The following is a 23,852-nucleotide window of genomic DNA, read 5'->3' as shown; positions in this document are numbered from 1 at the left end:
GTACATAAAAAATATTATATCATATAACAATAAAAATTATATTACTTATTTCCCCCTTCCAAAATTTGCATTATATAAGAGATTAACCAATGCAGAAAGGTTTTACACAATTGTTCCTTGAAGTTCCACTAGTAAATTTCTTTAACAATGCAAACTTTTTCACAATAGATAATGATCTATTTGGTTATGTTATGTTATTTGGTTTTTAGGAGCATTAGCAACTAAGGCCATATTGCTCCAGGGATATACGGTGGTCATTCCCTGACCTTTCCGCATCCTCCGTATTTGGTGGTTACGGGCTCGAACCCCGGTCTAATCAAGAAGCGTGTGCATGCACTGCTGCTCCTGCCCACCTGGCTACGGAGGCGCCTGGTCTATTTGGCTGGTTGAAATTCGAACTGAGGCAACTAAGGCCATGAGACATCAATATATTGTGCTTGTAAATTCTATGGTCTACCTAAAAATTTAAAGGGTTAAAAACTTAAGTTTCTGGATTTTTAATCCTTGTTAAAAACCCAGATTCAACTTATCAATAACCTTAACAACTGTAGACTTGGCAACAATGACAATTTATTCTCACTAGATGTTACCTCATTATATACAAATGTAAACGAAGGAAGCAGGAAAAAACTGGTTCCTTCATGTATTGCTCACATCATGCGATAAAAAAAAAAAATCGAGTCTTCTATATGTTTCTACAACATAGGTTGAGTTGCATGAGCATTTGATAAGGTACGCAGGTCCTCTAGAGTTAGATGTAGATGTTGGTTCCCGGATAGTTTTTGTTTCAGAGATTGAGTTTCAGCATAGAATATGATGATGTTGTGGGCTTTTGCAATGATGTTGCGGAATAATGAGGTTAGGGTTAGGTTTATCTTCTTTATTCTGTGGAGGTCTGGAACTATTGTTTAGAGAAGTGGTTCCCAAACTACTGAGATCTACGGTCCCCTTCAAAATGAAAAAAAGTTCACGGACTCCCTTCCAATATGAAAAATATTTTGCAGACCCCCTACATATATATATATGGGTTTTTTTTCTCTCTCTCTCTCTCTCTCTCTCTCTCTCTCTCTCTCTGTGTGTGTGTGTGTGTGTGTGTGTGTGTGTGTGTGTGTGTGTGTGTGTGTGTGTGTGTGTGTGTGTGTGAACACTGGGTTTTCTGAAAAGAAAATTCAAAGTTTTATGTTTAAAACAACAACTTTATTCTTATTTTTACAAAAATATATATTGATAACTTTATTTATCATCAATTTGCTATACATAGAACAAATAATTTGACCACTTCTACAGGGTTGTTTCGCGGACCCCCTGAAACAGGCCTATGGACCCCAGTTTGGGAACCGCTGATTTTGAGTTTTGTTGATAATGCTGCCTGTTAATGGTGGTGGATATTGGTTCTTTAAAGCTATTGCTTTTATGGCTGAGATTCCCTATTCCAGTATTTTGGTTGGCTGTAAACTTTTAGGGCTCTGTTGACATAGGTTCTGATGATGATAACTATTTTAGTGGAGAAATGATTTGAGGACTTATAGTTTAGGATGCATCCTGTGTCTCTGAGTTGTATGTACAGGTGTATGTATGTGAGTTAGCATTAGCATTAGTAGAGGCATTTGATGCAAGAAAGCAAGCTTATGCAGCATCAGCCAAAAAAAAAAAAAAAAACCCACTTCCACTTCACCCCTCTGTTCGTTCAAAATACCTGTCCAGCTGAGCCTTAAACTTATTTAGGCTATCAACCTCCACCACAAGGGATGGAAGTCTGTTCCACCAACCAACCACCTGCTGGCTAAAGGCAAATTTCCGCACGTCTATCCTACATCTGTCTTTCCTCAATTTGAATTTATGCCCTCTCAGGTGATTTTTCTGAGCTAGAGGAAGAATCCCATCAGCATTGAGCATGCTTAAACCATTCAAGGCTTTATACACCTCTATCAGATCACCTCGCTGGTGCCTAGTCTCCAGACACTGTAATTTGCAAAACTTAAGCCTTTCTTTGTAAGAGCACCCCTTTGTTCCATTCACTAATCTTGTTGCCCTTCTCTGTACTCGTTCCAGCAGCTCTACATCCTTCTTGAAATGAGGCCTCCAGACCTGTATACAGTACTCTAGGTGTGGCCTGACCATCGCCTTATACAATGGAATAATCACCTCCTTATCCCTGCTAGAAAAATTCCTGTATATCATTGACAATACTCCATGAGCTACTCTTGCAGCCCGTCTGCACTGCTCAGAGAACTTCATATCTGCCTGCACAACCACCCCCAAGTCCCTTTCATTCTCTACCACAGAGTTGATACGTTGCTCTGGGGTTGCTGTTTCCCATGTGTAGTACTTTACATTTGTCAATGTTAAACTTCATTTGCCACCTCTCAGCCCATCTGCTCAACCTTTCCAGATCCTGTTGCAGCAGCATAGTGTCAGTAGTGTCCTTGACAACCCTGCCAACCTTTGTATCGTCTGAAAACTTGGACATTAAGCCCGATATACCATCATCAATATCATTTATAAATACAGAAAACAATAATGGACCCAACACTGAGCCCTGAGGGACTCCACTAATAACATCAGTCCACGATGAGCAGTGTCCATTGATTACCACTCTCTGTCTTCTCCCCCTCAACCACCCCTTTATCGATAGCAGCAATTTGCCTCCAATGTCACACTGCTCCAATTTGTGTAGCAGTCTTCCATGTGCAACAGTATCAAAAGCCTTTCTAAGATCCAAGTATATAATATCAAAGTTATTCCCTGCATCCAGTTCTTTTGTGACTGCATCATAGTATCCAATCCAAGTTGGTCAGGCAAGACCTCCCCTTAACAAAACCATGCTGTGTCTGAGCTATAACTGAAGTCTTGTCTAAATGATCCTGCAGTGCTTCTTTAACCAGTGCCTCCATTAATTTTCCTGGAACAGAAGTTAAGCTCACAGGTCTATAATTACTTGTGTCAGCCTTTGATCCTCCTTTGTGAATTGGGGTCACATTTGCACATTTCCAGTCTATGGGTACCTCCCCGGAGTCCAAGGAAGCTCTCATAATTATGGCTAAGGGTTTGCTTACTTCCTTTGCTGCCTCTTTTAATATAACTGGATAGATCCCATCCACCCCGGGTGCCTTTCTTGTGTTTATCTTCAACAGTTTCTCCTCCACTTTACTCCCAGTTATTTCAAGATTCTGTAGCTTACTGCTAGAGTTGAATACACCTCTGGCATTCCCCTCGCTGAATAACTCCTCATGTGTGAATGTCGATGCAAAATATTCATTTAGTTTGTTAGCTACCTGAGCAGGATCATCAACACTTGACCCATCAATATCAAGTGGACCAATCTGATTCATCCCCTTCCTTCTAGAGTTTACATAAGTAAAGAACTCTTTGCTGTTTTTCTTTGCATCCCTTGCCAAGGATTTCTCGTAATCTGCCTTCGCCTGCCTAACCTCCTTTGTAACTTGGTTGCATATCAACTTGTATCTATCATAGGCTTCTGTGTCATGTGTTAATTTGTATGTATCCCATGCATTTTTCTTCTCTGCCATATGCCTCATTAGTTCATCTGACATCCATTTTGGCCTAAACCTTGAACAATATTTCTTAGTTGGTATGTAAAGCCTAGTAGCTTCCAAGATAAGTTCTTTGAATGCTTCCCATTTTGAATTTGCTGTTGGTAACATCATCAGTTGGTCCCACTGTATAGAATTTAAATACTGTCTCAGTCCATCGTAGTCGCCTTTACAGAAGCAATAACCCTTCCCTTTACCCCTAATGGTAGTTACCTCTTTGAGTAAATCCCACTTCAGCACACTGTGATCACTGCCACCTAGTGGTTCATTTATCTGCAGATTCTTAATGCATGAAGAATCACTGCTGATAATCAAATCAAGAGTATTACTCCCTCTAGTTGCCTCCCGAACATGCTGATGTAGAAAACAATCATCCAATAAATCCACAAAAGTCCTGCTAGTGTGGGAGTAACCAGCCCCCAAATTCCAGTCAATATCTGGGAAATTAAAATCTCCCATTATAAGACACTCTGATTTACTGGCCCACTCTATTTCCCTGTACAGTTCCTTATTATACTCATCAGAGTCATTAGGCCTATAGCACACTCCTACTCTCAATTTTGATCTCCCAATGTTTATGTCACACCAAACTGACTCCACACTGCACTGTCCAGCGATGTCGACTGGCTTCACTTCCTTGGTTTTTATGTGTTTCTTAACTAATAGCATAACCCCTCCTCCCTTCCTATCCTGTCTATCCTTTCTGTAGACGTTGTACTCCCCAAATTGCAGTTCTGCATCCCTTATATCTGTGTGACACCAAGTCTCTGATATCCCAATAATATCTGCCTTCGATGTTTTGAGCAATACCTCAAATTCATCAAATTTATTTACTAAACTCCTAGCATTGGTGTACATGCAAGTATACCTGCACCTGTTTCTATTCTTAGCTACCCTAACACAACCCATGTGTTTACTTGTACCGCAATGGCTCCCAGCAGTCTCTGAAATACCATGCATCTTGTTTTTCAGGCTTCTGCTCATTCTAATAGAAGCAGTGCAAGAATCTCTTTCACCTCTGCCAGTGGCTACTGTAAATCTATTGGTCTTTGTCTCCCCCCAAGCTAGCAGTTTTCCGACCCACCTAACACTGCCTCGATAGCATCAGCATAGTATAGTTGTATAGTAGTAGAGTTGTATAGTAGAGTTGCATAGTAGAGTTGTATAGTTGTATATCCTGTGTCTGTTGTGTATAGGTTATCAATGTTTCTTGAGGTGAGGATGTCCTAATCCACTTTAAAGAACCAATATTCAGAACAATCCTAGGGATTTTTCATAAACTATCTTTATTTATTTATTAATCAATGAGTTAATTAAATTATTAACAAGAGATAATAATTATATGAAAATTGTACATGTAAAGGAGTATAGTATAATTAGATTACACTGTACTGTAAATAATCAAATATCATTATCAAATTGAAAATTGTAGTACCACTCCTCAAACAATGTTCATAGTATCCCCCATAGTCCTGAAGACAGGAAACAGTTAATTCCCGAAATGCAGCCATAAACAGTTTAAGTTTTTGGCATCAAGGTGGTTCAATTCCTTATAACTGTATTATTTTGATAATAAATCACTTAACCTACCACATTATATAAGTGTAATGTCTATCAATTCATTAACATAATAATTGGCTGCCAGTAAGCAGTACCTTGCATTTCTCAATGATAAACTTCAACTGCCATTTCTCAGCCCATCTGCCTAATTTTTCTAAATCTCGTTGCAGTAGTTTACCGTGATTACTGTCATTAACCAACCATTGTATCATCTGGAAACTTGGACAATAAGTCTGATATATACCTTCAACAATATCGTTAATAAATAGAGAAAACAATTTTCCCAGCACTCAACCCTGGGGTACTCCATTAATAACTATCTCTTCTGTCTTCTCCAACTCAACCATCCCTTTATTCGCAGCAGTAACTTGTCCTTAAGGCCACACTGCTCCAATTTGTACAGCAGTCTTTCACATGAATGGTATCAAAAGCTTTCCCGAAATCCAAGTATATGATATCAAAATTATTTTTTGCATCCAATTTCTTTTTTAATTCATTATAGTATTCAATCAAATTGGTCAGACAAGATCGCCCCTTAACAAATCCATGCTGTGACTACAGTATAACTACATTCCTGTCTAGATGGTCCTGCATCACTTCTTTAACCATTGACTCAGTTATTTTTCCTGGAACAAAAGTTAAGCTAACAGGTCTGTAATTATTCATGTCACCTTTTGATCTCCCCTTTGTGAATTGGAGTCACATTCGCACATCTCCAGCCCATAGATACCTCACCTGAATCCAAAGATACTCTCATAACTATGGTTAAGGGTTTGCTTACCTGATTTCCTGCCTCCGTTAATATATTAGATAGATCCCATCCACCACAGGTGCCTTTTATGTTAAGCTTCAACAATTTCTCTTCCACTTTTCCCTTACTTATCACAAAATCATTTAGCTCTGTGTTAGATTTAGATTTTGATGAACTTCTGGCATTCCCCTCCCTAAAAAACTCATCATATACGAGTGAAAATGCAAAATACCTATTAACTTTATCAGAAAACCAAACAGGGTCATCAACAGTTAAACCATCAACATCAAGTGGACCAATGTAATTCAATTCCTTCCTTCTACTGTTAATATAATTAAAGAAGTATTTACTGATTTTCTTTGCATTTTTTGCCAGAGAATTCTCATAATCTACCTTAGCTTGCCTAACTGCCATTACTAATTGATTACAGACTAGTTTATATCTACGTTATACTTTTTGTATCATCTGATAATTTATATGCATCCCACACATTTTTCTTATCTGCTACAAGTCTCATCAATTCATTTGAATCCATTTAGGTCTATGTCTCAAAGGGTATTCCTTAGTTGGTATGAAAAGCCCAACAGCTTCTACAATTACTTCCTTGAATACGTCTCATTTAGAATTTATACAAATGAATTTTTTTTCCCTTTTTTAATCCAGGAAAATATTTTAGCCTGTTATACATAAAACAATGTTGTACAAATTGGAGCAGTGTGGATTTAAGAGCAAGTTACTGCTTTGAATAAAGGGATGGTTGAGTGTGAGAAGGTAGTGGTTATCAATGGCCACTGCTCTCCCTGGACTAATCTTATTATTGGAGTCCAAAAGGGTTCGGTATTGGGCCCATTGTTCAATGGGCCCAATAGAGGCATAGTAGAGGCATATGATGCAAGAAAGCAAGCTTATGCAGCATCAGCCAAAAAAAAAAAAAAAAAAAAAACCACTTCCACTTCACCCCTCTGTTCTTTCGAAATACCTGTCCAGCTGGTCTCTCACAGGTCTATAATTACTTGTGTCAGCCTTTGATCCTCCTTTGTGAACTGGGGTTACATTTGCACATCTCCAGTCTGTGGGTACCTCTCCTGAGTCCAAGGAAGCTCTCATAATTATGGCTAACAGATTGCTTACTTCCTTTGCTGCCTCCTTTAATATAACTGGATAGATCCCACCCACCCCAGGTGCTTTTCTTGTATTTATCTTCAACAATTTCTCCTCCACTTTACTCTCAATTATTACAAGATCATCTAGCTCACTGCCAGTGTTTACTTCATCTATGGCATTCCCTTTCCTGAATAACTCCTCATGTGTGAATGTAGATGCAAAATATTGGTTTAGTTTGTTAGCTACCTGAGCAGGATCATGAACAGTTCAACCATCGATATCAAGTGGACCAATCTGATTCATCCCCTTCCTTCTAGAGTTTACATAAGTAAAGAACTCCTTGCTGTTTTTCTTTGCATCCTTTGCCAAAGATTTCTCGTAATCTGCCTTCGCCTGCCTAACCTCATTTGTAACTTGGTTACAGATCAATTTATATCTATCGTAGGCTTCTGTGTCATGTGTTAATTTATATGTATCCCATGCATTTTTCTTCTCTGCCATATGTCTCATTAGTTCATCTGACATCCATTTAGGCCTGAACCCTTTGTACAGCAGGGGGTTCTTTGAATGCTTCCCATTTTGAGTTTGCTGTTGGTAACATCATCAGTTGGTCCCACTGTATAGAATTTAAATACTGTGTCAGACCATCGTAGTCACCTTTACGAAAGCAATAACCCTTCCCTTTACCCCTGATGGTAGTTACCTCCTTGAGTAAATCCCACTTCAGCACACTGTGATCACTGCCACCTAGTGGTTCCTGTATCTGCAGATTCTTAATTCATGAAGAATCACTATTGATAATCAAATCAAGAGTATTGCTCCCTCTAGTTGCCTCCCAGACATGCTGATTTATAAAACAATCATCCAATAAATCCACAAAAGCCTTGCTAGTGTGTGAGTGACCAACCCACAAATTCCAGTCAATATCTGGGAAATTAAAATCCCCCATTATAAGACTCTCTGATTTACTGGCCCACTCTATTTCCCTGTACAGTTTCTTATTATATTCATCAGAGTCATTAGGCCTATCACACTCCTACTCTCAATTTTGATCTCCCAATGCTTATGTCACACCAAACTGACTCGACACTGCACTGTCCAGCAATGTCGACTGGCTTCACTTCCTTGGATTTTATGTGTTTCTTAACTAATAGCATAACCCCTCCTCCCTTCCTATCCTGTCTATCCTTTCTGTAGACGTTGTACTCCCCAAATTCCAGTTCTGCATTCCTTATATCTGTGTGACACCATGTCTCTGATATCCCAACAATATCTGCCTTTGATGTTTTGAGCAATACCTCAAATTCATCAAATTTATTTACTGAACTCCTAGCATTGGTGTACATGCAAGTATACTGCACCTGTTTCTATTCTTAGCTACCCTAACACAACCCATGTGTTTACTTGTACCGCAATGGCTCCCAGCAGTCTCTGAAATACCATGCATCTTGTTTTTCAGGCTTCTGCTCATTCCAATAGAAGCATTGCAAGAATCACTTTCACCTCTTCCAGTGGCTACCGTTAATCTATTAGTCCTTGTATCCCCCTAATCTAGCAGTTTTCCGGCCCACCTAACACTGCCTCGATAGCATCAGCAAACATTCTTGCACCCTTTCTATTTAAGTGTATCCCATCATATCCAAGCTTGCAGATGATACAAAGGTTGCAGAATGGTTAATGACAGTATGCTACTGCAACAGAATCTAAAAAAGGTAGGTAGGTAGGTGAGAAATGGAAATTGAAGTTTATGATAAATGCAAAGTACTGCATATGGGTAGCAGTCCCATAGTAATGTATCATCTGTGTGGTACTACACTCAACGTAGTGATAGATGAAAAAGACCTGAAGGTATGCAGGTATGAAGTTCTCTGAGCAATGCAGACAGGCTGCCAGGACAGTTCGTGGGGTTTTTTCAACGATATACAGGAATTTTGCTAGCAAGGATAATGAGGTGATTATCCTATTGTATAAGGCAATGGTCAGGCTACATCTTGAGTACTGCATACAGGTCTGGAGGCCACATTTTAGGAAGGATGTGGTGCAGCTAGGAACAAGTACAGAGAAGGGCAACGAGATTGGTGAGGGGAACAAAGGGTGCTCTTACCAAGAAAGGCTTCAGTTCTGAAAATTGCAACATCTCAAGACTAAACACCTGCAAGGTGATCTGACTGTGGTGTTTGAGGCTTTCAATGGATTGAGCAAGCTCAATGCTGATACGATTCTTCCACTTGCTCAGACCACACACATGAGGGGACATAAATTCAAATTGAAGAAGGCTAGAGGGTGGTTGATTGATGGAAGAGACTTCCATCTGTTGTTGTGGAAGTTGATAGTTTTAATAAATTCAAGTAAGAACTAGAAAAACTATTGAAGGGAATGAATAGGTGAAATGGGAGGTGTTGGGGGGTTTTTTTGCTGCAATATACCTATTCACTTTAAGTCACAATAAGTATTTAACAAAGTGTTTTTATCATGTGCTTCAATAATTATTTTTACAGTCTCTAAGCCTGATTTCTTCAAAATATAGCAAAATTTTACAGATAATCTTATTTAAAAAAAAAAAAAAAAAAGATAAGAAACTACTTAACAGAACAAAAATAAATCCTTGTATAAGAGCAACTGAAAGTCTAGATTACAAAATAAAATAAAAAGTTATTCTTATTTGATGTTCTTTAGTATTTTTAACAAAATCAATCTTGGAATTTTTTGATCCTATCCTTAATCCTACACAGTGTGGCTAAAAAAATAATGAGAATGAATTCAAAGGTAAAATATGGATAAGGAAAATATTTTCTTATCATGTCCTTCTAAATAGTTCCCAAGGGACTGAATACACTTATTACAGCATTCATACAAGTTTTGAAAGACTTGGAAACTCATCTGCTGTGATGGTATTTAGTTCTGCTGTCATGTTCTTCTGAATATCATAAACACTATCGAATCAGCAGCCTTTCAATCTCAATTTCAACACCAACTCTCATCCCGAGTAATAATGTTGTTTAGGAAACCAGGATCACTATCAGCTGCTTGAACAAAATCTGCAAGCATCCAATCATCTGAGATTTTCCTGGAATAACCTATGCACAAATTTTTATTTTTCCCAAATCTGTGGTAATTACAGACCTTATTGATTCCTTATTCACATTTAACTCACTTGCTAGTAAATTGAGCACTGTGTCCACTAACTGGGGGCTGCAGGTCATTTTTGGTCTTCCACTTTGAGGATCATCTGTACATCCTCTCTGCCCTCTTTAAATTGCCTAAACAAATGGAAATGTTTGTGCTTGGGACAGAGCCTCTTCCCTATGGCTCTTTGTGACATTTCATGTGTTTCAGTTGTACTTTCCCCCCCCCAGCTTTACACAAAACTTGATGTTAATCCATTGTTCCATTCTTTGGTTTCTGACAGTGATGTTAGACACAATGCACAAAGAACATTCATACATAAAAAGTAACTCAAAGCTAACTGGTTTCAGTTGGCAGCACTACCAAGGTCAAACATATGCTTCACTAGTGCCTTCTCCCGGAGTGATACTCACATCAGATACACATTTTTTTTAACTGTCTTGTTACTTTTTTGCTACACTGTGTATATAGACTATAACAGCACTCCTGGTATTATCAAGAATTGGTCTGAAAATGCTCTTGGCAGAATTATAAACCTGACTAAAGAACAACAAAAATGTAAGGTGCATGTGTCAGCACCTCATGTCATGCCAAGGATTGCTTAGAGAATGTTTAGGTTATTTTAGCCATTCATAAATATATTTTGCATGAGGCACAGTTAACTTTCCTATCAAGTATAAGTACAAAAAATCTTCTAAGATTACTAGTAAGCAGAATTAGATTATTGTTCAGGTTCAGGATGTGCTTTCATTTAGAAATGAGTAGCAGTAGTTTTATGTTCAGAGAAATGATAGCCATTAGATAACATACACAGTCCTATTGTATTGATCAAAACTAGGTTGTATCATAATGGAATGAATGATCTGTGAATAGTATAAAATGGTAAAATCATTAGCATTTCAGTACTTAAATGTTGTGTGCGGTTTTATTTGTTCTTATTACAAACAGCATCGTCCTGAGCATTCTCCCTTGTAGGATGCCTTCTTCCTGCACAAATGATAGGAATAGGTAATTTCTATAACAAACCTAAAAGGTTCTACATTGTAAGCAAGTCACTTGGTTGGCTGATATTGTTGGTTGATGATGTTCTCAGAGTCCATGGGGTTACGGACATCTGAGAACATCAAATTGCAAAGTGGCATAAAATGCCTTCTCAATATTTAACCTAGTCATAATTAGTTTTTTGTTTCTCACAAATGTATTTTGGATATTTGGTTTAACTTTAGTTCATAAGATCAACTGAAGGTCAATTTGTCCAAAAGCTATACTGATTCTCATTCATCAAGTCTAAGTTTCAACAAACCAAGTAAGTTGCCCACAATTAGCCTTTCCCAATATTTTATCTACATGGGTTATACGGGCATAAGCAAAACTGGTTGATAGTTGAATGCCAATAAGTGATGTTTTCCTGATTTTGGGAAGGTTTAGGATGATTTGATGTCTCCAAGAATAGGAAAATAGTTTTTATTATAAATTGTATTGTAAATTTGCAGTAGGAAATGCTGAACTGTTCCATTTAACTGTTTGAGAATGATATAGTACATTTCATCTGGAACAACAGTGCTGTTGGTTGTTTTCTGTAGCATGTTTTCTATAGCTTAGTCAGTGTAAAGGATCTGTTATATGATACAAAATGAGTTTGCATTAAAGTTAGTTTAGTACTTTTCAAATGTTGGCTTCATCAGTTGGAAGGGTTCATCATAAGTGGAGGCTGATATATTGGCAAATAATATTAATATCAGTTTAAACATCTCAGAAACATACACATACGTGTTGGAGTTGTCTGAATGGTATGCAGGCTGAAGGCATATACAATGAGAAATAACTAACACACATGAAGTTAATTCATCAATCACAACATAAACATAATAAAAAGCACATAAGAAAAAACATACGACAGAAAAGAGTTTAATTTTAAAATGAAATAAAATATGACTAAGAGAACAACATTACAAACTGAGACTTATATTGATGTTATAATTAAAGTAATTCTCACCATTACATGAAAACCAAATAAGTCCAACTCAAAACTACCAATAAATTTAAGAATTGAAAAAAAAAAAAAAAACCTATCCAATAGAAAAACTGTGCAATCAGCAAAGGAAGCACGTAGACCTTGGCATTTTTTGGGGAACGTGAAAGCCAATTTTATCCCAGATAGATGGTGTGAAAACAACCAAAATAAACATGTTACAGACTTAATTTCAATAATTTTAATAGCGTGCAAGTGTATTAAAGAATAAGGAATACAAAGAATTTAGGACTAAAAAGCCTCAGACTGGGAAGAGTTTACTACCATATAAGTTAGTGCATTAGCATCATTTCTATACACAGTAAACCAATTGAAGTTGGCATCATGAAGTTGGTAGTGGCATCATTACATAACAACGTATATTGTGAATTCCTTCATAACGCATTACCTATATCATTATACATAGAATAAGTCATGCTTTTTGAGTAGAGAAGAATATTGTTACTTATTTTCAAAGGGTATGACCACCCAGACAACTGTTTCAGGGCTATTTGCCCCTCAAAGTGAGTGGGTAGGTACCTAGATGGTATAACAGATGACAACCCAGTTGTGAATTAATTCCTCACTATGAGAGAGGCCAAGTGGGGTGTAGTTTAATATGTAAAAGATTTAAAGTTATTAGCCTATATTAGGTTATTAAACTACGTCCCACTTGGCATCTCTCATATTGAAGAATTAATTCACAATTGGGTTGCCAGCTATTATACCATTAGGGTACCTACCCACTCCCAATGAGGGGCCAAACACCCTAAAATGGCTGTCTGGGTGGTGGTGCCCTCTGGGAAAAGTAACAATCAAGTAACAATTAAGAGAGGTAGTGAAAGAGGTAAACATAGCAAAACTATGCTTACCTCTTTCATCGCCTCTCTTAATATAATTGGATAAGTCTTATCGGCCCTGGGCATTTTATTCACATTTAGCCTCAGCAACCCCTCTTCTCTACCTTCCTCTCAGTTATCACAAAATCATTTAGTCCCCTGTTAGAATTTGACATACTTCTGGCATCCCCATCCCTAAAAAATTCCTGATATGTAAACATAGATAAAAAATATCTATTCAACTTGTCAGAAACCTAAGCACATTCATCAACAGTTATAACATTCATAATTGGATGACCAATGTGATTCATTTCTTTCCTGCTAATGTTCACATAAAAAGGAGTCTTTCCTGCTTTTCACTGCATTCTTTGCAAGAGACCTCAATCTACCTTATCTTACCTAATCCCCTTTGTAACTTGCTGCAGAGTAGTTTATACCTACTGCAGGTTTCTGTATTTCTGATAATTTACATACCTCCCATACATTTTTATTCTCTACCATTAATCTCGTCAGTTTATCTGACATCCTTTAGGTCTAAGCCTTGAAGCGTATCTCTTATTTGGTATAAAAAGCCTAAGCCTAGTAGCTTTGAAAATTACTTCCCCGAATGCTTCTCATTTAGCATTTGCTGCTGGTAACTTCACCAGGTGGTCCCACTGAACAGAATTTAAAAACTGTATGAGTTTTTTTCTTTCATAATCCTTTCCCCTTGACTGTAGTCACATTTTTAAATAAATTCCACATCAACACATTATGATTAGTAGCACCTATTGGTGCTTTTATCTGCAGATCCTTAATGCATGAAGAGTCACAGTTTATAATCAGATCAAGAGTATCAGGAGTATTGCTTTCTCATGTTGCCTAACATGCCAGTGCAGAAGACAGTCATCCAATAAATCCACGATTGATTAATTGATTGCTAGATAGTTAAAATCGCCCATTATAAGATATTCTGATTTACTGGCCCACTCTATTTGTCTCTATAATTGTTGATTATATTCATTACAATCATTAGGCCTTATTCTGCATCAGCCAAAAAAAAAAAAAAAAAAAATTTGAGTCAATAACAATTTGCTCATTCCTAAAAAATAAAAATCCAATTGTGCTTTAAACCTTGTCAGACCTTCTAACTCAACTATTTGCCATCTTGGGATGGGCAGGAGGCAACTATTCCAATCAGCGACATTCTTCCCAAAGGAGAACTTCGTGAGATGTACTGCTTCACAAAATTATATGTTTGTGTCTCCTTGTTCTTATATCACCTGCCAATATGAAACTGCCTTCCTCATTCATTTTGCTTATTCCTTTAAGGGCCTAAAACACTTTTGCTGGATCTAGGGCCAGCTACAAGCATGTTTAACCAGTTCTGTCAAACAGGGCCCACAATCAAATGGTCTAAATAATAATAATTTCAAGTCAACTCACTTGCGTGAGTCGACCTGAAAATTTGTTAGAATTAGAGCATATACTTTATTCTCAATACATATGTTTCGTTTGATATCGAACATAGGACGTTATTTAAAAATGCAATTTTTATGTTACACTCACTTTCAATATCTATATTGTTTGTGTGATTATTGGTTTCTATTATTATTTATTCATGTTCCTATTTTTAAGAGATGACAGCAATTGTTAAACAATATTGTTGATTAATGTATTAAATATTATTCATATTTAAAATTTTTGTTCAATATAATATAAAATTATTTATTTCTTAGTTAATGTAAAATTTAAAAAAAATAAAAAATTGAAAAATCGCTATTACAAAAACACCCCGTATAAGTTTTGCACAGGACCCGCAAGTAATTCTTGAACAGGGCCCCACAACTTTTGGGGCCAGCCCTGGCTGGATCACCAATTTGGTGTATACTCTCCAGTCCATATCTTCTAAGACATTCTTCATAAGGATAATCATTTACACTCCCATCCAATCCAGCAGCCACTAGAGGTTGTGTCTCTCTCTTTTTTATATCTACCATAGATTTCTGTATCTCTGATAACTTACATGGTAACCATGTAAGGCCTTCATACCTGAGCACAGTATTTCAAATGAGGTGTCACTTTTATAAAAAGGAATAATAACGTCCTTCTCCCCCTGCTGGCATCCTATTAATTGTATTAATTATTATTGTTAATATATAATTATATATAGTTAATTATATAGTTAATATATAATTATATATAGTTAATTATATAGTTAATGTATAATTATAAATAATTTTATATATGCTACTAATTATTGATAGTACACTGAGCAAGGAAAACGTCACATCCACTTATATCATAACCTAAATCTTTCTCATCCTGAACCACCTTTAATTTATGTTCTCTAGACTGTATGTCATCCCCAGATTCATTTTTCTCCAAATAAAATTTACAAATATCAGGATTAACCTTTAGTTGCCATTTTTAAAATGCCATATGTGAGTCAATTTAAATCAATCAATTTGAAGCAGCAAAGCTTGGTCCCAATTGTTTATTTTTGCTACATTTAAATCATCAGCAAATTTTGATAGCATCCTCTGTATACTCTCATCAATACCATTGAGGAAAATCAGAGAGAGAGAGAGTGTGTGTGTGTTCTGAATAAATAATTATAAATATTACTTACCTAATAATCTGTAACCTAGTCCTATAGCTTTTTCTACTACAGGCTGAACCTGTGGTTCTATAAGTTTGTAGGTTCCTACTACAAAAAAATAAGTAAATAAATAAATCTCCATTACTCTGAATACAAACTAAAAAAATACTCTTACTAAACTGATAATTAGTTTTATATTGCTCCTTGATGGCATCACAATTACAGTCAGGCGTACTATAGCCATAGCAGCTAATGCGCCAATAAACAACCATACCACATACAATTACAGTAGCAAGAAATAATATAATAACCAAACTTGCCAATTTTTAGAATAAAAGATGAAACAGGAATGTTATGCAAAAGCCTTATTTTAAATGTATCTGATTAATTTATATATTTCAAAATTACTATGGGTTTTTTTTTTTTTTTGTTTGTTTGTTTGTTCAATTACTGAGTATTGGTAATATATCATGAAACTTTTTTTGAATTTCCAACACCATTTCCATCAGAAGCAAGGCCCTGAAAAGATCATTGAACACATCACTGTGCCAACACTACAGGAAACCTCAGTGATCATGAAGTGCTAATGTGGGTCATAATAAGCAAAGTCACAGTTTTTAAATGTAAGGGAGGGGACTACAGTAGTCTACGATGCTATATAGCATCTATTAACTAAAAAGCCTTGGAAAGGGCACACAGAGAGGAATTATCGAACAACTTTTGAACCAGCATCATGGAATGAGAGCATATATATCCATTAACCCTTTCTTCAGGGAGTTTCTGGACACTATGCATGCTACATACCAAGAAATTTAAGTTTGTAAAAACTGAAAAACTATATAATGAATGTGCTTTTAAATTTTTTTTAATATTTTTACTTTATAACTATGAAGAAAGATTATTTTCAAATCATAAATTCAAAATCTCATTTTAAAAAATATCCTTATATATTTTTACAAAATGAAAAAAAAAAAAAATTAAAACTTCCGATTACTTTTCATTTTCAATGGAGTATTTTTTTTTTTTATAATCCAACATGAAACGTAAAAGAACTTATAACACTTTAGAGCCATCCTGGGCCTGGGAGAGGTGAGATGGGGGGCCCCGGGCCCAGTCATAAATGTGGGGGCCCATCCCCACTCTGAAAGCCATAAATATATATGAAAAAATCAATAAAAACAGATTCTTCATCACTTATGAAAAGAAACTTTAATTTATATAACAGAAATTATTTATCATACCAATTACAATGCTTCACAATTTCCATATAATTTACATTTATTTGAGAAATAATTTGTGAACTAAATAACATTACCCAAACAGAAATTTGAACAGAATTAATATTATTTTAAAAATGGTTTGAGTTTTATTTTTTGCAAATAATAAAGGATATTATATTTCAAAAATCTATTCATTTTTGAAATATAACAAATTCGAGCAGTAGCAGCCTGGAAAACAAGGTTCAGGGGATTTCAGAGACTGCTGGGAGTCATTGCAAAACAAGTAAATATATGGGCTGTGTCAGGGTAGCTAAGAATAAGAACAGGTGCATATATACTTGCGTGTACACCAATGCTAGGAGTTTAGTAAATAAATTTGATGAATTTGAGGTGCTGGCGAAAACAGCAAAGGCAGATATTGTTGGGATATCAGAGACGTGGTGTCACACAGATATAAGGAATGCAGAAGTGGAATTTGAGGAATACAATGTGTACAGACAGGATAGGAAGGAAGGAGAGGTTATGCTATTAGTTAAGAAACACAAAATCTAAAGAAGTACATCCAGTTGACATGATTGTTATTTGGTTTTTAGGAGCATTAGCAACTAAGGCCATATTGCTCCGGGAATATGCGGTAGTCATTCCCTGACCTTTCCGCATCCTCCGTATTTGGTGGTGACGGGCTCGAACCCCGGTCTAATCAAGAAGCGTGTGCTACGCACTGCTGCTCCTTCCCACCTGGCTACGGAGGCGCCCCAGTTGACATGAGTGGACAGTGAAATGATTAGTCAGTTTGGTGTGACATAAGCACTGGGAAAGCAAAATTGAGAGTAGGAGTGTGTTATAGGCCTAACAAACAACTGTATAGAGAGATAGAGTGGGCCAGTAAATCAGATTGTCTTATAATGGGGGATTTTAACTTTCCCAGATATTGACTGGAACTTGTGGTTGGTCACTCACACACTAGCAAGACTTTTGTGGATTTATTGGACGATTGTTTTCTACAGCAGCATGTTCGGGAGGCAACCAGAGGAAGTAATACTCTTGATCTGATTATCAGTAGTCATTTTTCATGCATTAAGAATCTGTAAATAAAGGAACCACTAGGTGGCAGTGATCATAGTGTGCTAGATGTGGGATTTACTCAAAGAGGTAACCACCATCAGGGGTAGTTTTCAGCCATAAGAAGTAAATGGATTCATTCTCAAACAAGCTTATGCCTTTTCATGGGAACTTATATCAGCAAATCGACTCTCAAACTCGTCAAAAACTAACTGTAATAATCAGAGGCAATGGTTCTTTGGAAATATGTGTTTCTCTTTTAGCTCAATACAACATAACTGCAACCTAGGAACCACTAGGTGGCAGTGATCACAGTGTACTGATGTGGAATTTACTCAAAGAGGTAACTACAATCAGGGGTAAAGGGAAGGATTTTTGCTTTCATAAAAATGACTACAATGGTCTGAGACAGTTTTTAAATTCTATACAGAGTGACCAACTGATGATGGTCTACCATCGGCATAATCACCTCCTTATCCCTGCTCACAAAATTCCTGTATATCATTGACACAACCCCATGATCTACTCTGTCTGCACTGCTCAGAAAACTTCATATCTGACTGCACAATTACCCCAGGTCTCTTTCATTCTCCACTACCCTGAGTGGAGAATCCAGTTGATACATTTCAACTGGATTCTCCACTCCATACAACACCACCAGTTGATACATTTCTCTGGAGTTACTGCTACCCATATGCAGTACTTTGCATTTGTCAATGTTAAACTTCAGTTGCCACTTCTCAGCCCATCTGCCCAACTTTTCCAGATCCTGTTGCAGTAGCATACTCTCATTACTGTTATTAACAACCCTCCCAACCTTTATATCATCTGCAAACGCTGACATTAAGCTTGATATACCTTCATCAATATCATTAATAAATACACAAAACAACAATGCGTCCAACACTGAACCCTGGGGAACACTACTAATAGCATTAGTTCACAAAGAGCAGTGTCCATTGATAACCACTCCATCTTCTTCCAGTCAACTATCCCTTTATCCATCGTAGCAATATGTTTATATACACGTGATTCCTATGCAATGTTGCTTTCCAAGCCAACCAGAAAAAGAAAGGTTGTTGATGAGGGGAAATAATTCCAAGAAAGATGGGAATTGAGTTATTTTTGCACAGATGTAAAAGGTAAAACTGTGGTTAATATTCGCAATGAACAGATTAGTTTCATCAAAGGGTACAAACGACACTATGACACGATTCACAAAGAAAAATTTTCCTGCTTTGACGGTAAATTAAGAGAAGTAAAACTATAGGATATGAAGGACTCACTTCAAACGCAGCAAAATGTAATTACAAAAATTAACGAAGACAGTGAATCAGTAGTAAAAGCCCGTTATGAAATCAGCTATTTACTGGCAAAATATTCCAAACTTTTCAGTTAAGGCTCCATGGTTAAGGAATACATGATAAAAGCTGCTGAAAATGTCTCTCCTGGAAATGTGAAAGTGTTCCAAGAAATTTCATTTTCAAGAAACAGTGGCTGAAATGATAACTGAGATTATTATTATTATAAGCCACATGGTGTAAGGAAGCCTGAGGCTTATGCTGCACCAGCCAAAAAAAAAAAAAAATCCCAGTAACCCTGAGAGAGAGAGAGAGAGAGAGAGAGAGAGAAGAAAGGAATCATCAAGAAAGAGAAGAATGATGATATCCAGCGCAGGACCCTGGTTGCCAAACCCACACTCGCCAGATGTGAGCCCCTGGGGTTATATAGCAGACAACTTGCATGAACAACTGCAGGAAGCATCCGCAACGTTTCAAAGTTTTTCAATTGCACCTGACAAAAGTAACGATATTCAAGACTTGCCACAAATTGCACTGTATCTTCGAGCCTGCGATGACAGTTTGAAAGTAACTGAAGAGTTCTTAGAAATGATTCCCATCCATAGAACTACTACTGGGAAAGACATTTGTGATACTGTATGGAACATTCTAGAGAAATACAAGCTCCCTCTGTGACTTTTTTTTTTTTTTTATGAAAACCCCAAACACAAGAGGTATTAGAACCTATAGTACTTAGTACCATGCTTGGGTTGGAGGTTGAGAAGACAAGAGAAGATATCTGTTGACATTAGACTTGAACTTCTGCAGACGGTAATTTTCAGGAAATATGTATAAAGGAAGTTTGTTCCAGAAAACAGCAGTTGAATGAATAAATGAGGAAGATGAAAAGTTGGTTCTATGGGTTTTAAATTGAACAGAAAATGGATGTTGGCTGGTGGCAGCACATGTTCGGACTGTTTTGAAAGAGAGAGCGAGAATAATAGAAGCCAATTGAGAAGAACAGTGCCCATGGAAGTATCTGTAGAAAAGGCATGCAGCAGAAACAGTACATCTATGAGACAGTGAGTGGAGAAGGTCTGTTAGAGATGAGTCATAAATTAATCTAACTGCCCTCTTCTGAATGGAATTTACAGGGTGTCTCAAAAATATTGGTACAAACGTTCAGGGGAGGTAGGAAACATCTAAAGGAATGTGAATCGCATAGGAACCCATAACCGGAAACGTCACCGTAAGTCGGTACACGGCGCTGTTCATCAGTTCGCGAGAGGGAAAATTTCTAGTTTACTCATTCAAGCAGTAGTCACCGCATGAAGAGCATGCATCGATATACGAACTGTGAGCTGGCAGACATGCACCTAGTGTATGGATTAGCAGAGGGCAATGGACGAGCCGCTCAACGAATTTATCGAGAATGCTTCCCAGACAGACAGACATGAACTGGACCACTGTTTGTTGGCGCGTGTGCATCAAAATTTGTGCGATTATGGGTCATTTAGAGGTAAGAGGAGTAGTGTGGGCAGACCACGCTCAACGCACACTCCCGCCATCGAAGAAAGTGTGTTGAATGCCGTCCAGAATAATCCTACTACCAGCACATGTGCCATTGCCTCTGCCTTAGGAGTGTCTCATTGCAGACAACATGTCTGGCACAACGATTCCTTACACCCCTTTCATCTCCAACAGGGTCAGTTACTGCTCCTCCAAAATCATCCTGCACGTGTGGCTTTTGCGCAGTGGTTTCTCCAAGAGTGTTCAAGACTTCAATTTTCCAGCCTATGTTTTGGTCACAGATGAGGCTTATTTCACTCGGGAAGGCTTATTCAATCAGTACAATGCTCATGTGTGGGCTCAAGACAACCAACATGGTGTGCGCCCCCATGCGGCACAACATCGCTTCGCAATAAGTGTGTAGGCAGGTATGGTCGTGACTGCTTAGTTGGCCCATACCTGTTACCATCCCACATGAACTCCACTAAATATCAGATCTTTCTTGAACAAGTTCTACCATGGTTACTTGACGGTGTTCAAGCAAATGTGAGATGCAACATTTGGTTTCAACATGACAGGGCGCCTGCCCATTATGGAAGGTGTGTTCGTGACCATTTGAACAGCCGTTTTGAGCGTCGATGGATTGGCCATGGTGGACCCGTTGCCTGGCCCCCACGCTCACCTGATTTATCGAGCCTTGATTTCTTTCTGTGGAGGGCCCTCAAATCTATCATGTATGAATCACCTGTGGAAACGGAAATGGATCTCATGGTGAGACTCGTCTGCGCTGCTGCTACTGTCAAAGAAACTCCAGGTTTGTTCGACCATGTCCGACAATCCATGCTGTGTAAGTGTCATGCATGCATCGAGACTCATGGTGGAACCTTCGAGCATCTGTTGTAACACCATGAAATGCATCCATCTCCTACTCCATTGTTAATATTATGTCAAATAAATGTTTGCCACTAATTACTGTCTTGTGTCATTTCTGCTTCTTGTGCCTCTGCTACTACTTTTCCATGATGTTTCTGGTTATGGGTTCCTATGCGATTCACATTCCTTTAGATGTTACCTACCTCCCCTAAACTTTTGTACCAATATTTTTGAGACTCCCTGTAGAAGCCTGAGAGAGGTTTTGGGGGCACTGCCCCAGATTTTAGCATTAGCATCTTTTGCCAAAGATTTCTCTGGGGTTACTTAGCATTAGCATTAGTAGAGGCATTTGATGCAAGAAACCATCTTATGCAGCATCAGCCAAAAAAAAAATAAAAATAAATAAAAATAAATAAATAAATAAAAAATAATCACTTCCACTTCACCCCTCTGTTCGTTCGAAATACCTGTCCAGCTGAGCCTTAAACTTATTTAGGCTATCAACTTCCACGACAACGGATGGAAGTCTATTCCAGCAACCAACCACCCGTTGGCTAAAGGCAAATTTCCTCACGTCTATCCTACATCTGTCTACATTTGGGAACAATATTCCATGGCAGGGCAGATTTGCAATTTGTACAGAGTGAGCAGCTGTTTGGAAGAAAAGTACCGCCGAGAGCAAAAGAGAAAAACAAGTGTTTTAGATGCAGAGGAAGAATATTTGTAATGTGCTTGTGCCAAAAGATATTAGGTCAGGATAATCTCCAAGAGGTATATCAACTTGCCTAGAAATCGGAATGTCACCAAAGATAAGCACAGGAGCAGAAGAATCCTTTTTGTGAGATATAAGACAAGACTGAGTTTTAGAAGGATTGAAATCAACTACTGGACATCAGCATTTAAGGAACTGGTTGCGTATATTTGAGAAGTTGAAGCTGATTGAGCAGGGCAAGGTTTCTCAAAATGGAAAGTGGAATGTGATGTGCTATCATTGGCAAAACTATGGATAGGATTTCCGCTCAATGGAAGAAGGTTATTAATATACAAGAGGAAAAGAGTGGGGGGGGGGGAAACTGAACCTTGGGGAACACCAGCATTAGTGGAGAACTTAGAAGACAGAGAGCTATCTACCATCACTTTCAGTGAGTGATCAGAGAGAAAACTGGATAACCAATTACAAAAAACAGTTGGAAAACCATAAGATGGAAGCTTATTTAGAAAATCTTTATGCCAAACACGATCGAAAGCCATTGAGATGTAAGAGCAACTGCTTGAGTTTCACCAAACTTTTCCATTGAATTTGTCCATAAATGGGTAACATAAGCCAGAATATCATCAGTAGATCACCACTGATGGAATCAATACTGGCAATCATTGATCAGATGGAAGGTTTCTAGGTAGTTTAAGAGTTGGCGGTTAATTGATTTCTCCATTACTTTAGAAAGAGTAGAAGTAACTGGCTGGATATGAGCAAATTTCCAAGCAGAAGGAAAAACACCTTTGGAATAAGAAAGTGAAAAAAAGGTGGCAAAGAAAGGAGTAAGTTCAGGAGCACAGATTTTGAGAACAAGTGGAGAAATACATCAGGACCTGGAGCTTTCTTAGCATCAAGATTCGTCAAAATCCTTCTGATATCCTTTTGATGGAAGACCACAGGAGGCATTGAATGGAGCATGTTGAGAATGTTGAGAGGTGTTTTACCAAGATCATTAATACATGAGTTGGAAGAAAAATGGGATGTTAACAAGTCAGCTTTATCCTTGGCTGAAGTGACAACAGAACCATCTGGTTTTGACAGAGGTGGGAGCAGAGATGGGCAAAAGTTGCGGCCAACAGCTTTGGCAAGAGACCAGAATGCTCGGCTATCATTAGAGCAAGAAGCAAGTTTTCTACTCTTAGCCTGTTCAAAATCTAGTTTGGACTGATTAATAACTGCTTTACAACTGTTGCGAGCTTTGGTGTAGGCAGAAAATGAAACTAAAGAATTGGGAACAAGCCAATTACAATACAAAACATTCTTCTCTTGAACAGCCTTAGCACATTTATTGGAAAACCAAGGCTTAGATAAAGGACAAGATTTAAAGTGGAGTGTGGGATAAAGGATTCCATTTCTACAAGAATAATTTCACTGACATGATCTGAGCAAACGTTGACATCAGAAGTTTTGAACCAGTAATCTGACCAAGGAAAAGAAGAAAAGAAATCTCACAGGTCATCCCATTTTGCATTCTTGTAATGCCAAGCAACATGAGGTTGGGAATAGCCCTCAGATAAAGGCTCCATTGAGAAGACACAACCTTCATTATGGAAGAAAGATTGGCATCAGTTAGCATTGATCTGTGGGTTATTTTGTTAGCTTTCTTACATGAAAACAGTTGTTCA

General features: G+C 37.6%; 1 protein-coding gene across 1 annotated transcript in view; it reads right to left on the bottom strand.

Moving 5' to 3' along the window:
• LOC150079326 (uncharacterized) overlaps window positions 1–23,852 on the bottom strand; it is a 124,105-nt gene that overhangs the window by 86,865 nt on the left and 13,388 nt on the right. The window contains exon 2 of the mRNA XM_090382621.1: window positions 15,557–15,634. Coding sequence (XP_090238747.1) covers window positions 15,557–15,634 — 78 coding nt within the window. The remainder of the gene's footprint in view (window positions 1–15,556; window positions 15,635–23,852) is intronic.

The sequence above is a fragment of the Mastigoproctus giganteus genome, chromosome 10 (assembly GCF_048544385.1).
Source record: "Mastigoproctus giganteus isolate SK-2022 chromosome 10, ASM4854438v1, whole genome shotgun sequence".
NCBI classification, from domain to species: Eukaryota; Metazoa; Arthropoda; class Arachnida; order Uropygi; family Thelyphonidae; genus Mastigoproctus; species Mastigoproctus giganteus.
The sequence above is the reverse complement of the archived record's forward strand: the minus strand, read 5'-3'. Positions and strand labels throughout refer to the sequence as shown.